We start from the raw sequence: 17,119 nt of genomic DNA, 5'->3' as shown, positions 1-17,119 counted from the left end.
GCTTCTGGCCAATTCGCGACCACATTTGAGGGGAATAGAATATTGTTATTTGCATAGTGGCCTAACGCTAACCCCATGCAGCAAAAGAAACCAAAAGGGATGAAGTCATTATAGGACTTCACTCCAGGACCTTAGATCGAAGCAAAGGACAAAGTTCTCTTGTGAGACTTATGAATTTTTTTGTGCTCATGCTTAAATTTCATTTCTTGTCTTTTGTTCTCTTTGCTCACTCTTTTGTGCTCTCTCTATCTCTCTCTCTCTCTCTCTGCACACGCTTTCTTAGGCGTATCTCAGGGAACCAGCTGAGATATATCTCGGGCCATGCTCTCCAGGGTCTCCACAACCTCAAAGTTCTGTAAGTAACCTCCCCACCGCTATCCCCCCCCCCACCCCCCACCTCCACCCCAGTCCTGCTATGGTTCAAACCCCATCCCTGGTGGGTTGTTCCACTCCATCCGTATGAGGGGGGTTGCGTCTGCCTTGAATAAAACACACAGGCCACGCATCATTAACTGCAGTTAAAGTTTATGAGCTGGGGGAGACCTGCCCTGCATGCAGTTCCTATGCTTCCAAATAAGCCCTATTTAAGGCGTGCGCACGCACGCGGATACACACACACACACACACACACACACACACACACACACACACACACACACACACACACACACACACACACACACACACACACACACACACACACACACACACACACACACACACACACACACACACACACACACACACACACAGGTGTAATTCAGGGACCTCCCAGCCACACCACCCACAGAGATTAGAACAAGTGACAAAAATTTCACTCACACAGCCCATTCAAAGCTGCACTCTTAACACCCCATTTTAACATTTTTACATAGTCTGCCTCTGGCTTTATGATCCACTGCCACCTAAAAAACCTGCTGCTCGCTCAAGTCAGTCGCCGTGTGGAAAAGCCAGGAACGTATAACCACAAAAAAAAAGGGGGGGAAAAAGAAATCACATCAAGTAGGTTTTCCTTAACGATAGGCTGGGCCTCTAATGAGGGAACGGGACGTTCCCGAACGAACGTGGGCAAACCATAGTTCTATAGTGTGGGCGCATGACATGAGTATCAAAAAATACACTTTCATGAGCTTGGGTGTTAAGGGCACGATGCGAGATTTCTCAATTCGGTCCGGGCTGGGCTTGAAAAGATCCTAAGAAGCCATGCCATAGAACACAAACTTAGCTAGAGACTTGAGGTTTGCAATTTGAGGAAATCTGGGGGATTTACCAAGCGTTTTGACTTGATCTTCTTTCACCTTGTGTTGTGAAACCCTCCAAGGGCTTTAAGACAGAAATGAGGGAACCAGTCCTGGACTATTATGTCATTACTGGGAAAAAGGACACACGTAATTCACATATGAAGGCACGCACACATTATAGTCACACACTAAAAGACGCTTATATGCGCAGCGCACACAGTCTGTGTGACCTGAGAGTGGCTGAACTGTTGGTATCCTTCCTCAATATATTAGCTCCGATTCCCCCTTGTGTCAAACTGAAATATATCACACTGACCCTGTGTGGAGCAGTAGTGGAAAAAGTACAGATGTTTTTTACTTAAGTAAAAGTATCAATACTGCAGTAGAGTAGAAATACTCTGTCACAATTAAAAGTCCGGTATTTTTAATTTGCTTGAATAAAAGTACGGCATCACAATATACTTTAAGTACTAAAAGCAAAACTACTCATTATGCAGAATGTCACAAGTTCAATATACAAATCTTTTGAAAATAGATCTACACGCTTGCTAGCGTGAGCTTGCAAATCGGCTATTTTCAAATAGCCGAAGTATACAGTATATATATGGCTAAAGTGGTTAACTAGTAAAGTCATTTTCAAATACTTATAGTGGAGTAAAAGTACAATATTTGCCACTGAGATGCAGTGGAGTAGAAGTCAAAGTACAGAAAATTGGAAATACTCCAGTAAAGTAAAAATACCTCAAAACTGTACTTGAGTAGATGTACTTAGTTTTAACCATCAAACAACCAGGAAAATGGTCCTCACAATGTCACACACACACACACACACACACACACACACACACACACACACACGCACACGCACACGCACACGCACACGCACACGCACACGCACACGCACACGCACACGCACACGCACACGCACACGCACACACACGCGCACGCACAACCAAGGTTATGAACCCTGAGTCGGGCTCCCTGAGGCTGCCTTTAAGGGATTTCTTTGAAACAAGAACAGATAGAATTCACCGTATTCATCATGTCGTCATCATCCCCCCCCTCCCCATAGGAGACTTCACCCCAAACCCCTTTAAAACCTTTTTTTTCCTCCCCTCCTAGAGCTACAAGAAATCACTGTAAATTACACAGACAGACAGGGTCAATAGAGACACGCTGTGAAAGAGAAATGTGTAAATATGGCGAAAGAAAGGAGCAAAAACACACGATCGGGACGACCGTATTAGCACCTTTGTATAAACATCACTTGACAATAGACCAGGGGTCTTCAACAGGGGGTGCGGGACCCCTAAGGGGTCCTTAGAGTTACCTCAGGGGGTTCGTCAAAGCTTTGTGATGGGATTTTTTTTATATATAGCAGATCTACAAGCGCAATAGCAGATCCACAATAGCAGATCTACAAGCGCACAGCGCCTCGCGCTGCGAGGCGTTGTGCGCTTGTAGATCGGCTATTTTCGACAAAGAGGTTTGGTGTAGGCGCAAATCAAGTGCCAAGTATTGAAGATTTAAGTGATTAAATGTCTGAAATGAACAAAAAAACATTAATTTACACAACACTGATAGTCAATGAAGCTATATAGGAAATCTATGAAAATCTATGAATCTATGGAATCTATGAAAAACGTTGAAGACCTCTGCAATAGACAATTGCATTAGCTCTTCAAAGTGATGACAAGTGGGACGGGGGGGGGGGGGGTTGGTTCCATTGTACTGTTGGAAATATGTGGATTTCTGGAAATAATGGATGTCTCAGTGACATATTATTGTGAATGCTCACCTGGTACGAGCACATACCACATAAATAAGGCCCTTCAGTTCCCACAGCTGGCCCGGGTTCGAATCCCAACTGAGGCCCTTTATTGCGTCATCCCGTCTTTCTATCCCACCTTTCCCGTCTCTCTCTCTGTCACTATCAGAATTAATGGAGAGATAAATCTTTAGAAAAAAATAGTAATCGGGATCCACATGGGATCAGTGCGGCTCCAAAGTGGATCTCGGTCCTTCATGTGGCCAGTCTGGCACAAAACACACACACAAACCATCTTATAGACGGCTAAGCTCCTGCAGAGCCACGCCATTAAAAACATAAATAATAAAAAACGATGTCTTCAAAATGTCATCAGTGTGGGTGCACCGGTATCCAAACAGATAGTAACAGAACGCATGCCCCTCAGTTTCTTGCCTCTCTGCTGTCCTCAAGATAAAGCAAAGACAACACATCAATGGACTTTTGTCTTGACCTTTTGGGTTAGACAAACTCTGAGACGTCAGGACTGTTTCACACACATAAGAAAATGTTGAATTGCAATAATAACCGCACTGTGTGTGAGCTAAGGCATTTCAATGCCATGACACACACGCAAGCGCGCGCACACACACACACACACACACACACACACACACACACATTCATATCACTATACTTGCGAGGACATCAGCATTTCGTGAACTACATTGTTTTAAAAATGTTAAATTTTTAACCTTTAAATCCGCTATTTTCGGTTTACAACAGCGGCATGCAACTTGGTATAAATCAGGCCTCCCAAGCTCCAACCCCAACCCCTAAAACTAACCTCTAAATGTCTAACCCTAACCCCATCTCCAACCTGAACCCAATTATAAGCCTAACTCCCCAAATCATTTTAAACCATTAAACAAACACATTTTTCTTGTGAGTGCCAGGAAAATCGTCCTTCTCACAATGTACATTTCTCAAATTCTGCTATTCTTGAGGGGACATTTTTCCCTCACAAGTATAGTAATAGACAGAGACACACACACACACACACACACACACACACACACACACACACACTGACAGACACACAGACTGACACACACGTGCGCGCGCGAACACAATGCTTTGGTGGTTGTGGCACCATGATGCCACGATAAAGACATAACGGTGCTGCTGTGACCGAAACACTGGCGACTGTACGCCTCATGCTCTGATGTCAGACGACTCGCCGTGATAAAAACTTGAAAGAGACAGAGAGAGAGAGAGAGAAAGAGAGAGGGTGGGAGAGGAAAGAGAGAGAGGTATTGTTTGCTCCCCACTTCCTCCTCATTTCTTTTTTGCTCTTTTTTTTTTTGCTCCATTCTTTAGAGAATGACATCAGCAGCCCACCCAAGGAGCTTCTCTTTCCCCTCTTTCTCCGTTCCTCTACCCTTCTTTCTCTCTCTCTCTCTCTCTCTCTCTCTCTCTCTGGTTCTCTTCAAGAGGCTCACTGGCCCTTCTCCTTTCTTGTGTCAAATTTCCCCATACCGAGGAATTATTTGTTCTGCCTGATGTGAGCGCGCATAAACATAAACACACTCTGCACCTATGTTCATCCCATAAGGACCCCCTCGACAACGAGATGATGCATCTCAAGGGGGTTATCCTTCTGATAAAAGGTACATTCTTACATATACTGTAGCACTATTTACCTCTACCCACAGACACTATACACACTGAACCTACAGTATTTACTAGGGATGTTTGATATTGACTTTTTTTTGCCGATATTCCAATATTGTCCAACTCTTAATTTCCGATTCCGATATCAACCGATACCGAAATATGCATGCTTCTTCACCAAAAGACAACTAATTGTCAAGTAACATCACATATATTATCTAATAAAATAAAATAGCTATAATATCAATAATAGTATCTAATATGATATAATACAGTGATGTTGTTAAGTTTTTGATGAAGTGAGTCCCAGGACTCACTGGTGGTCATTTGAATGAGTCCTACTAATTTTAGATTAGATGTTGGCTATTATAGGCCTATTTGACAGTGCAAAAGCATAATTGCATTGATGCGTATAACATTAACGAGCGTCAGCTGGACACACACACACACACACACACACACACACACACACACACACACACACACACACACACACACACACACACACACACACACACACACACACACACACACACACACACACACACACACACACACACACACACACACTTACTTGCTTATGGCAGTCCATCGTTGTCGATGATGACTTCATATCTCCCGGGGCAAAGGGGGGTTTTTCAGTGCTCGGTGCGCTCGTGCCACCTCATGTGGCTGTGAAGATCAATTGCTGATCCACACACTTTTCCACACGTGGGGCAGGTGTGTGTTGAACCTGGTTGGACAGTCCTTGCAGCACGCTCATGCCGCTGTCTGCGCTTCTCTGCACGTCTCAGGGATGTCTTCTCCTCCAGGTGGGAGACACCTGAGAGGCAGGAACACACACACACACACACACACACACACACACACACACACACACACACACACACACACACACACACACACACACACACACACACACACACACACACTGTGATGATGGTAAACTCCCATTTTATATCACACACACACCATACAGTAAGAACTTCTGTAACTTTCACTACCCCCCCCCCAAAAAAAAATAATCATTCCGTGACCAAATACATATCATTTTGGGGGTCCTTGACATGGAAAAGTTGGAGCACCACTGGTATAGCAACTAAAACATTTTTAGATATGTATTTCGCCGCAGACACCAATCTCAAAATGTTTTGTTCCAGGGACCCCCCAGAATCAAAGATTTGAGGTACAAATGTTGGCTTAAAACATTTTTTTTTTGCAAAAAAGTTTTGCAAAAAAAAAAGATTTTGCTAAAAAAAAATGCCGGGCACTGAGCTTGTAGATCTGCTATTTTTGAATAGCCAAAGAAATCTAAAATGACACAGATGTGTTCCCGGTCTTAATGGATTAATAACCCCGTTGTTCATTATGATTAAGCAAGGTAAACACATACATCAAATGCAGAGAGACAGTGTAGTGCCTCAGTAAACTAGAACCTAGCATCAGTCTAAACAACAATACACTGTACATAATAACCTTTACATTGAAACTATAGGATACCAGGTAAACAATGAACCTAGCATGTGTCTTAATAACATGCCATTTAAATTGCAGTACAATTTTAACATTGTGGTCAAGTCTAAGTAACAAAAACGCTGAGAACAAATGACCACGGTACGTCTGCATGGTCATCATCTAGGTTAAGTGCCAGTGCTATATACCTCTTATATATTCACCTCTATATGTTTTCCTTTCAGGATGCTGCAAAATAACCAGCTAGAGAAACTGCCTGATGACGCCACATGGGACCTGCCCAATCTTCTCTCCCTGTGAGTCACGCACACACGAGCACACGCACAACAGCAAAAGCCACAGTGCGTCCCCTATCCACAAGTTTCCTAGGGCATTGTGGGCATCACTTCCTGTCGATTTGATCACTGAAACCTCATCAAATCGACAGGAAGTGATGCCCACACTGCCCCCCTAGGAAACTAGTGGATAAGCCCAGTGTATAGTTTGTCGTACAACAAAGATGGACCCTTACGGATGGAACCCTTGCTGCCTGGGTCCAATTTTACGCTGTCAGAGTTTCATTCAAACGCTGAGAATGTTGCAGTGCAATTTCTCTCAATAAACCCACCAGCCAGGGAATAAACCCCCCCCGTGCCCCATCCACCCACGTCTCGACCCCGACCGACCGCCACACACTAAAAACGTATGGAGCACCACTGACATACAACAGACTGTAACCCATCGTGGTCTGCCACAAGTGGGCTTCTGCGCTCGCCTTGAAAGCCATGAAGTAGACGTACTGTAAGCCATTGGTTCTCAAAGTGGGGTCCGGGGACCCCCAGGGGTCATTGAGGGAGTTCCAGGGGGTCCCCAGCTAAATGATGGATAGGAACCAAATGGACCCATATGGGTCTGTAACTCTGAGAGTGTAACAAATGGAACCAAATGGACCCTAACGGGTCCATTTGGTTCCATTTATACACTCTCAGAGTTAAATTAACATTGATTTTACCATATAAATTGGGGTCCCAGAGATATAAATGCCATTAAATGGGGGTCCATAGCCTAATACTGCATGTCAAACTGGGGGCCCTTGTAATGAAAATGGTTGAGAATCACTGCTAGAGCCGTAAAAATCTTCTCTTTATGGGGGTCCCTGAGGCACATCTTTTCAAATGGGGGTCCGCGGGCTAATAAGTGACAGTTTGGGGGTCCTAGACATGAAAACGTTTGAGAAGCACTGCTGTAAGCTGCATGCACACAGGCATGACCCAACCGAAAACGGCCGAACCTACAAGCATACAACGCGCCGACGCGCTGTATGCTTGTAGATCGGACGTTTTCGCCGTGTCACACCGGCCCGGCGCTGCAACAAAAGTACATCAAGCCCTTTGAGAGTGAAGGGATGCAAGCTGACTGACTATATCAGAACGGCCGTTCTCCTGGCAGCATCTGGAAGCCATGAGGGAAACAGCAGAGCAGACACTGCAGGGCCAGGGAGAGCATCTCCAATGAGCTGTGAAACAACCCCATTTTCCATCAATTCCCCCTTCTTCTCCTCCTCTCTTCCTCCTCTGCTCCCCTCTCCTCTCCTGTGCTGTGCTTTCCTCCATCTCTCTCTCCCTCTCTCTCTCTCTCTCTCTCTCTCCCACCACCCACACCGCTATCCCCTTGGCTAATGAGAGTGTTTGATGGCCTAATTGTCTCATCTGCAGGGTCAGCGTGTACGTGCGTGCGTGTGTACGCGTGTGTGTGTGTGTGTGTGTGTGTGTGTGTGTGTGTGTGTGTGTGTGTGTGTGTGTGTGTGTGTGTGTGTGTGTGTGTGTGTGTGTGTGCAGAGTAGACCACCTCGTCTGCGACTCCTCACCCAAACCCGCCTCCACTCAGCACTGCAGTATACCACACACAGACATACTCCATTCCTGTTTTCCAAAATTAATAATTCCCCCCCTGTAAACATCCGCAAGGTCATTTTCTCCATCATTCTCACACACACGCACACTCACACACACGCACACGCGCACGCACACACACACACACACACGCACACGCACACACGATTGTTGATGTTTTCACAGAGGCAGGACATGACTAAGTAATCCCTCTGCCACCAACAGCGCACGCACACACATACTGTACATACATGAAGCATACACACACACACACAATCAAACAGGGCACGTGAAATTGTGCTCTGTGGTCAAAAAAAGCCTCGGATAGTTTTTCTGCGCTAATGGCTATCTCATCTTGACTGCATGTGAGTGTATGCGTGTGTGTGTGTGGTCTCTCTCGCTCCTCTCGATCCTCGCTCAACGAGAATGTCTCAGGTGATGAAACACACACGCGTGCGTGCGTGCGCACACACGCACAAGCGCACACACACACACTCAGAGACAGTGCAGAGACGCACCTTGTCATTACAGTAATGATAAGCCCAGCGGAGGAGGATTACTGGAAAGGCTTTGGAGAGAGAAGCTTGTCGGCGCCTCACACTGACATGAAACACGCCAGGTGAACAGAGAACGGAGACAGAGGAACAGAGAGAAAGAAAGAGAGCAAGAGAGAGAGAATGACAGAGAGAATACAGTATACCACCTGACTCATCTCTTTTTCTTACCGAGGTTTAAATTGATATAATGTCTTAATAGTGTATAGAGAATGCTTTGTGCTGAATCAACAAGGAATTGCTACACTCCCCTGTATGCACCACAACAAGGCCTGTTAAACTTGAGTTCATCTTGCTACGGTACCCAGGCTCGTTAAAGAAATGTCAGGGCTCACTACCAGAGATGCATTATAATCTGAGTTCCACAGCGGAATCCAAGCCAACGTAACCTCGTTCCGAAACAATAGCGGTGAAACTCGGTCTTCATAAGTTTCCCCCCGTGCATAACGTTTTGACCATCTGCTCGCATAGGAAACCAGTGGAGTAAAAATCCAGAAATCTGCTGGATCGTTTCGCACAGAGACTCCCTCTCTCCCTCTCTCTCTTTCACTCACTTCTCTTTCTGAAAATCGGGACCTCGGGCTTTGATGTGACAGACAGGAAATAGCTGTTGCTTTATTGGCTTCTGTGGAATGTTCCTGGTTCCGTTTGTACCTTCTATGGGCCCTGGCAGGTCCACCCAGAGGATTCATTATTATTCCGCCCGAGAGAGCCGGTCCAGAATGTTGCGGGGCCTTTCCGCCGCTTTCATCCTGAACTCTGGGTCAGGGACAAACAATGTCCACAGGTAGAGTGCAGCACCGCGGCGGAGGACACACAAGGATGCCAGCTTTAACGCATGGACTCAAGAAGTCCACGTGCAGAGTATGCGAACCGAGATGAAAATGTTTGTGCTTCACTGCGTGCACGCGTACTCTCACACGCATGCACGCGCACGCACGTACGTATGCGTGCTTGCGCATCTGTCGGTGTATATAGTTGCCTCTCCTGATGGAAAATATCCCCAGGGGTAGAGCCCAGGGTTCACAGTTCAAGTTCAGATTTCACTTTGATGATGCTGTTTGTTTGGGGGGAGTCTCCAAGGGGGGACTCGGAGGCCGCGGAGGAGCCAAAGGGGGGGGGGGGGGCGAAGGAATCAAAGAAACTCAAGCGAGCGGGGAAGATTGATATGGGAGGATGTTTGGAAGAGGACCGAGGAGTTACACCTGCTTTACGCTCGGTCGCACGGCGGTGCCGCACTCCGGAAAACGGCCGATCTAACAAGCTCCCAACGGATAGATCGGCCGCTTTCGGGGCGTGCGACCCCCAGGCGCAAACCGAGTAAGGAGGGTCGCGAAAAGGCAAAAAAGGGGGGTTAGCAGCAGAGCGACTGCAAGCGAGGCGAGAAGCGCATCAATGAAGATGTTAGAAACAAAGTGAGTGCGAGAGAAAGGGCCTGAGGGAGGGAGGGAGGGAGGGAGGGAGGGAGAGAGGGAGGGAGACGAATGAATGAGTGCCAAAGGCCGAGGAAAGAAGAATAGGGTGGAGGAAGTGGTCCCGGACTGTCAACTCTGCCCTGAAGGGATCATTCATCACTATGGACAGTGTGTGTTTTCTGCTTTTCTGTGTGTGTGTGTGTGTGTGTGTGTGTGTGTGTGTGTGTGTGTGTGTGTGTGTGTGTGTGTGTGTGTGTGTGTGTGTGTGTGTGTGTGTGTCGACATACACACACACACACACACACACACACACACACACACACACACACACACACACACACACACACACACACACACACACACACACATTGCCTCTGGGCTGTGTGGACACTGAGGGGTACAAGGGGACAAAGGGTAGTTGGGTCGCATGCTTGAAGGGATGGAAGCAGGAGGAGACGAAGGGGGCTGCATGGCAGCAAGAGAAAAAAAAAAAATACATTTTTTTTTCAACCAGATGAAAGCAGCCGCGTGTTTGTTGACACTGGAGAGGCATTTGTCTGAGTAGTGGAAACATCAAGGTCCGCTGGAGATGGAGAGACTCGGAGGAAGGAAGGAAGGGAGGAAGGAAGGAAGAAGGGATGGACGGAGGGAGGGAGGGAGGGATGGATAAGGAGTGGTGGTAGAGGAGGGGAACGTTTACACAACAACATGAGCAGAATTTAAGAATGGGAACACGGCAGGGATACGGTAGAGAGGAGCGTAAGACGACGGTCACACCGATCGAGCGTGTGAGGGTGTGTGTGTGTGTGTGTGTGTGCATTCGTTTCCTTGATCTTACATTTCAGACGTGTCTGTGCTAGCAGAGCTATACATAGCTTAATTAGCTTGAGTGTAAATCATAATGAAGAGGTTCTACAAGAGCATCAAAGCCGGGAGGATAAAAAGTGTAATTCTCTTAATCACCTTCCTGTAAGCTAAGGCGTTGCACTGCCACGGCTCACAGACACTCCTGCATGCGTACACGCACACACACCCGGCGTAAATACACAGAGCAATTTCGCAATTGTCTGACTAAACCCCCCCCCCCCTCCTTTCGTCTCCTCTTGCCTCCTCTCCGCTCACCTCCTCAAGTGCTCCTGTCGCTATCCCTTTTCTCGCCCGCTCCTCCCTCAAAACCCATCAAGACCTGAGGCCGATTCTACAAGTGTCTTCTAAATCCTAACAGTTTTCTGCAAAACGTACGTTGCTATACTGTATCAGTGTTCTCAAAACTTTTTCATGTCAAGGACCCCCAAAATGATATGTATTTGGCCACCGACCCCACACCTCAAAATACTTTGTTCCAGGGACCCCCCAGAAGCAAAGATTTGAGTAAAAAAGAAATCGCTTTAAAAAATATATATATTCAAAGATTCGCACACATTTTCAAAAAAAAAAAAACAGATCTACAAGCTCTCATAGCACGGCACGAAGTGACGCGCTATATTGAATGGGTTAACAAACTCTCCCTCTCGTCTCCTCTCTGCTAGGCGTCTGGACGCCAACCTGTTGACCGAGGTTCCGGCGGGCGCCTTCAGAGGCGTGCGCTCGCTGAGGCACCTGTGGCTGGACGACAACTCCCTGACGGAGATCCCCGTGTCGGCCCTGGACTCCCTGCCGTCCCTGCAGGCCATGACCCTGGCCCTCAACCAGATCACACACATCCCCGACCACGCCTTCACCAACCTCTCCGCCCTTGTCGTGCTGTAAGTGACATGTCGTGCTCTCTTTGTGTTGTGTCGCGGTGGTTTTGTGGTTTTCTGCACAATGGCCTCCATGCAGCGGCTTCCCTTTCATCGACTTTAAAAGATCAGATGTCACGATCCCCCATGGGGGAGGTTTGTCCTCTAGTCTTAGAGTTTAACCCATCCTAACCTGTTAGGATGTGGGGTAAGCCGCACTGAGCAATGCCACCAGGGACCAACTACCGTATCCAGCCTGGATGATGTGGGTTTTTTTTTTAATAAGGCGTTAATACGGCATAGCAAATATCAATGGGATTGGTATTTAAGAGAGTCAAAGAGAGATAAGTGCCCGCAATATGCTCATACCTGTCGAACTGCTTCTCCAAAGTGAGTGACACCCACAGCCACAACACTATAGAGGGAGCAACCATGATCTGGTGCCACCCAAACTTAGAACAAACATTGGAAAATTCTCATTCTACTACTCTACCACCAAAATGTGGAATGACCTGCCCCTGTCACCTGTTACCTTTTCTATGATGTTATGATATCTTAGGATGAATGGTACAGTTGAAAAATTTCATAACTCCTTCCCGGCTCCTTCCCAGCTTAAAACGTGCGCGGATAGGCCTTGCGCTAGATCACATATTTTAATAGCTTTTTTTTTTTTTTTTTTTTAGATCTGACGTTCATAGTGACAGAACACTATGTAACCAAAAAAAAAAAAAAAAACTAAGTCTCGTCTAGCGAGACTTCTGTTTTTCTTTTTCTTTTTTGACAGTGTTCTGTCACTATGAACGTCAGATCTCACAAAAAAAAACTATTAGAATACGCGATCTAACGCAAGGCCTATCCGCGCACGTTTTAAGCTGTGGCGGACCCGGGAAGGAGTTATGAAATTTTTCAACTGTACCATTCATCCTAAGATATCATAACATCATAGAAAAGGTAAGAAAAACTTAGTCCAAAATTCTCCTTTAAAGGATGTGTAACACTGGTTTATTTCAAAATTTGCCTGAAAAAAAACTATCTATCAGGAGACGGAGGTAAATGTAATTTACCCATCTCTTTTGTACATACAGTTTTTGTATTTGTTGATGACATGTATTATTGTGTTGATTTTTAAGCTATGTTGATGAATTGAATACATAGGACAACAATGGACTTTTTTTTGTGTTATCCTTTAAGCCTTAAAGTATTCAATCAATATTCGATCAACAAGGGCTCACCGGTAGTTGACTGAAGTGAATAGTTTGTTCTAGTCTCTCTCCACTGTCCAGTTTATAAAAAAACCCAATAAGACTTAAAAAGGGAAAGAAAGGAAGACAAACACGTATTTACGATTTACATTTTGAGCAGACGCTCTTAATCCAGAGCGATTTACAGTAAACAAGGTAAACACAAGGTAATACATCAAATGCATGGGGACGGCGTAGTGCCTCAGTAATCTAAGATCAACCAATAACCTATCATCAGTCTAAACATTATAATATGAAAAAAATGATAATATGTACATTGAACTCAAACTATAGCATGCCAGGTCAACAAATGAACGTGGCATGTGTCTAAATAACATGCTGAAACTAAATTACAATTGTTATTTGACATCTGTACCCTTTTTCTAGTCACCTTCATAATAACCATATCCAGAGCATGGGGGAGAGATGCTTTGAGGGTCTACAGAGTCTGGAGACACTGTGAGTATATATGTGAATTGTGGACATGCATGCATGGACGTGCGCGCGCGCACACACACACACACACACACACACACACACACACACACACACACACACACACACACACACACACACACACACACACACACACACACACACACACAGAGTGCAGCAGTAGTTCCATTTCATATTGTGAAATGACTACCTTTTCTGTTTCCCCAAACATCAAGCCAGTCACCATGATGAGAGAGTATCGGAAAGTATCAACAGCCAATCGGTGTGTCGGTGTTTAGACCAATCACATTGCCTTACCATAACCCTAAGATAAACAGTGAACTAACAGAAAGATAACCTCAAGAAGAGTAATATAAACACATGGGACAGCCATCGGCTCAGTTATATTGTGGGTGAGACCAATTTTCCCAAGTGTGTGTGTGTGTGTGTGTGTGTGTGTGTGTGTGTGTGTGTGTGTGTGTGTGTGTGTGTGTGTGTGTGTGTGTGTGTGTGTGTACACGCGTGTGCGTTTAGGGGCGTTGGATTACGTTAAATTCATGTCTTATTTATGGAGCGTATACCTGGAATAATGAACCGCAATTGATATGGCTAAATGATATAAAATCCTGATTAACATCCCAGTAATTCCAGGCAGGTGCTTTAAGGCTGCACAAAACCGCAGCTATCTAATGACGGATTGGAATGCGAAGATGAAAAATTCCCCTTTGATTAACTCAAAGCAACATCAACAGATTCCTCCCCTGTTTTGTAAGAGTAATCAACCGAGGTCAAATTCAGCTCAACTCGACTAGAAAGGAGCCGTTCGACTGGATACGTGCCGTAACCTTGTTTTGCTCTGATCCTAAACCTTGTACCGTACCAACAGTTATAAGGTCACGGCTGAGAAGAGGGAGAGAGATGAAGAGAGGAACAGAAAGAGAGGTAGAGGGGGGAGACAGGGAGAGAGAGAGAGAGAGAGACAGAAGGAAAGCGAGAAAGTGACAGAGAGAATGTCTACAGGCTGATTTATACTTTGTCGTATATGACGGAGTATAAAATTAAGCATACCGCTGCCGTATTCATGGTGGTCTAGTGGCCACACCGTTTCTGACACATGTTGTTTAACAGCCTGCTGAAGTGTAAGAAAATGACGTGTTCCCTTTTATGAGCGTGTGCGTGCGTGCGTGCGCACGCGCGCGCCGGGTGCTCATGCGTGCATTTTGCCTGTGTATACGCCGGACGCACACACGTGTGCGTTCCCTGCCCGGCGCAAAGGCACACACGCACGCGTCAAACCCTGCTTTAAAACTCTATCTAAAATACATAATGTCCATGCTGGGAAACGTGAGAGAACGGGGTGATGGGTTCTGGATGATGTAGACAGAGGGATGGGGGAAGAGAATGAGAAGAAAATAGGGCTGGAGCTCCCTGTACTAGAACTGTGGTTCTCAAATATTTTCATGTCAAGGACCCCCTACATTTATACAGTATGTATTTTGCTGCAGACACCTCCATCTGAAAAGATTGTAGAAGATTTGTGTTTAAACGTTTCTAAATTATTCCAAATATTTTTTTCAAAATGTTTCGAAAATATTTATTTTCAAAATAAGTTAAAAGTGCCTGCCCCTGGAACCCGGGACCCCCCACTTTGAGAGCCACTGGACTAGAATAGCGTGTTAAAAGTCACCATCGCTTTGGTGGAGAGAGAGTTGAGAGAGAAGAGTTGGCGGGATAGGATGACAGGTGTCACAGAACGTGGTGATTCTGTCGGTATGAGGGGGTTAATCTCACACACTGCAGCCTCGCTCAGGAGAAACATGAGAGGCCATCTGATGCATATGCCCCCCCCGCCCCCGCCCAACCCATACTCACACACACACACTTGTATTATAAAATCATTAACGTGAGGGGAGCAGTGTCCCCAGGAAGTTGTTGGAAAATGTAATGGGATACACAAACAAGGCAGGGACATAAACAGGCAGGCGGACATTTAAATACTTAAATTATATAATTGCTCAGACGCACGTACTGTAGTGTATGCAGGCACGCATGGCATGTTTAGGTGCAGCTAAAAACATGCAACACACGCAAACACTCACAGGCTCACATTCACACGCCTATACTCGCGCGCGCGTGTGCCTGCGCACAGAGACAAGAGATAAACCTTGGTGCCTCCTGTACCGTACGATGGCTGTGTCAGCCATAGCAACGGCTGTTTTGACCCGCCCTGTTGCCGCGGCGACATCAGCGTGTTTTCTGAGAAGCTAATAGGAGACAGACCATAATAATCAGGTCGGTGCAGCTAAGGTCAAGGGTCAACGCCACCACGCTCTACAGCTGTCAGCCTCATACAGGAGACAGGGAACTGCGTATGCTGTATACTATTGAAAAGAAAAATGCAATAATCGAAAAGTTTGTTTTTAAAAAGTTTTTTTTTAAATGTATCGACGAATCGATTAACCGCCTATCCGACCGACTCAACGTTGTGACGTTGTGAAGAGTCAGTTGGTCGGACGGATCTCGAGATACGTGAACTACAGATGGACAGACAGACACGCGGACAGAGATTTCGCGCATTTATAGTAGGATGTTTACTTTTTTTTCTCTCTTTTTGTCTATAATGACAAGCCCAAAATAGGTTAATTAATATTAAAATATGACTATAGATTATTTTGTATAATCGATTAGTCGATTGACTGTTGCACCCCTACATTATCTCTTGCATGGAACGCAACACTATCAATCTTGACATGGACTTAATTTTTACCATTATTTTACTTATTAAACCGTTTAATTTGAATTGTTCAATCGGTTAAAGTGTGACTCCTTACCCTCCTTTAAAACCGCCATAAAAGAGCACCTACAGTATCTGCAATTTGTGGCTGGTCCCTGTATAAGGTCTAAGCTTAACACCAGAAATTACCCCCACCCCCCCACCCACCCTCCAACTGTTTACTGTACATATGTTTTTTTTATTGATGATGTCTTGCATAATATTATTGAATTTTATTGTATGCTTTTAAATGTCTCAATGAATTGAATACACAGGACCACAATGGAAACAAAATTCATACCACTGTACTATATTAATAAAGTATTCAATGAATCAATCAATCCCCCCCCACCTCTCTCTCTCTCTCTCTCTCTCTCAGGGATTTGAACTATAATGATCTACAGGAGTTCCCTGTGGCCATCAGGACTCTGACTAAGCTACAGGAACTGTGAGTACACATATACACGCATCAGCATGCACACACACACACACACGCAGCAGCGTGCACACTGCACACACATACACGCAGCAGCGTGCACCCACACACACACATTCACACCTGCCTGACATGACTATCGTACTTGCCTTATCCCAAATAATCCCGTTAAGTGATTTTAATGTGGCACTCGGATACAATCTCCCTCACCCTAAACAGGTGCGGCCTGCACTCCCCCCAACACACAAACACACACACACACACACACACACACACACACACACACACACACACACACACACACACACACACAGTTGCATGTACGCACGTACACACATAACTCGTAAACTACGATTTCCCTCTGCTTCAGCAGATGTTCTGCAGTATGCTTGCATGTATGTGTGTGTGTGTGTGTGTGTGTGTGTGTGTGTGTGTGTGTGTGTGTGTGTGTGTGTGTGTGTGTGTGTGTGTGTGTGTGTGTGTGTGTGTGTGTGTGTGAGTGTTTACATCTCATGTGCCCTAAAATGTTTTTCAGCTG

General features: G+C 45.6%; 2 protein-coding genes across 2 annotated transcripts in view; one reads left to right on the top strand and one right to left on the bottom strand.

Moving 5' to 3' along the window:
- LOC311052818 (uncharacterized protein) overlaps nt 1–5,339 on the bottom strand; it is an 85,528-nt gene extending 80,189 nt beyond the window's left edge. The window contains exon 1 of the mRNA XM_084068035.1: nt 5,237–5,339. The gene's annotated coding sequence lies outside the window, so the exon portion shown is untranslated. The remainder of the gene's footprint in view (nt 1–5,236) is intronic.
- The window catches only part of lgr6 (leucine-rich repeat containing G protein-coupled receptor 6), a 69,396-nt gene that overhangs the window by 38,247 nt on the left and 14,030 nt on the right, over nt 1–17,119 (top strand). The window contains exons 3-7 of the mRNA XM_084068021.1: nt 284–355; nt 6,360–6,431; nt 11,505–11,720; nt 13,325–13,396; nt 16,525–16,593. Of these exons, the coding sequence (XP_083924147.1) occupies nt 284–355; nt 6,360–6,431; nt 11,505–11,720; nt 13,325–13,396; nt 16,525–16,593 (501 nt within the window). The remainder of the gene's footprint in view (nt 1–283; nt 356–6,359; nt 6,432–11,504; nt 11,721–13,324; nt 13,397–16,524; nt 16,594–17,119) is intronic.

Source organism: Gymnoscopelus microlampas (assembly GCF_963454915.1).
Source record: "Gymnoscopelus microlampas genome assembly, chromosome: 10".
Classification (NCBI taxonomy): Eukaryota; Metazoa; Chordata; class Actinopteri; order Myctophiformes; family Myctophidae; genus Gymnoscopelus; species Gymnoscopelus microlampas.
Note: the sequence above shows the minus strand (reverse complement) of the source record. Positions and strands in the feature narration are given on the sequence as shown.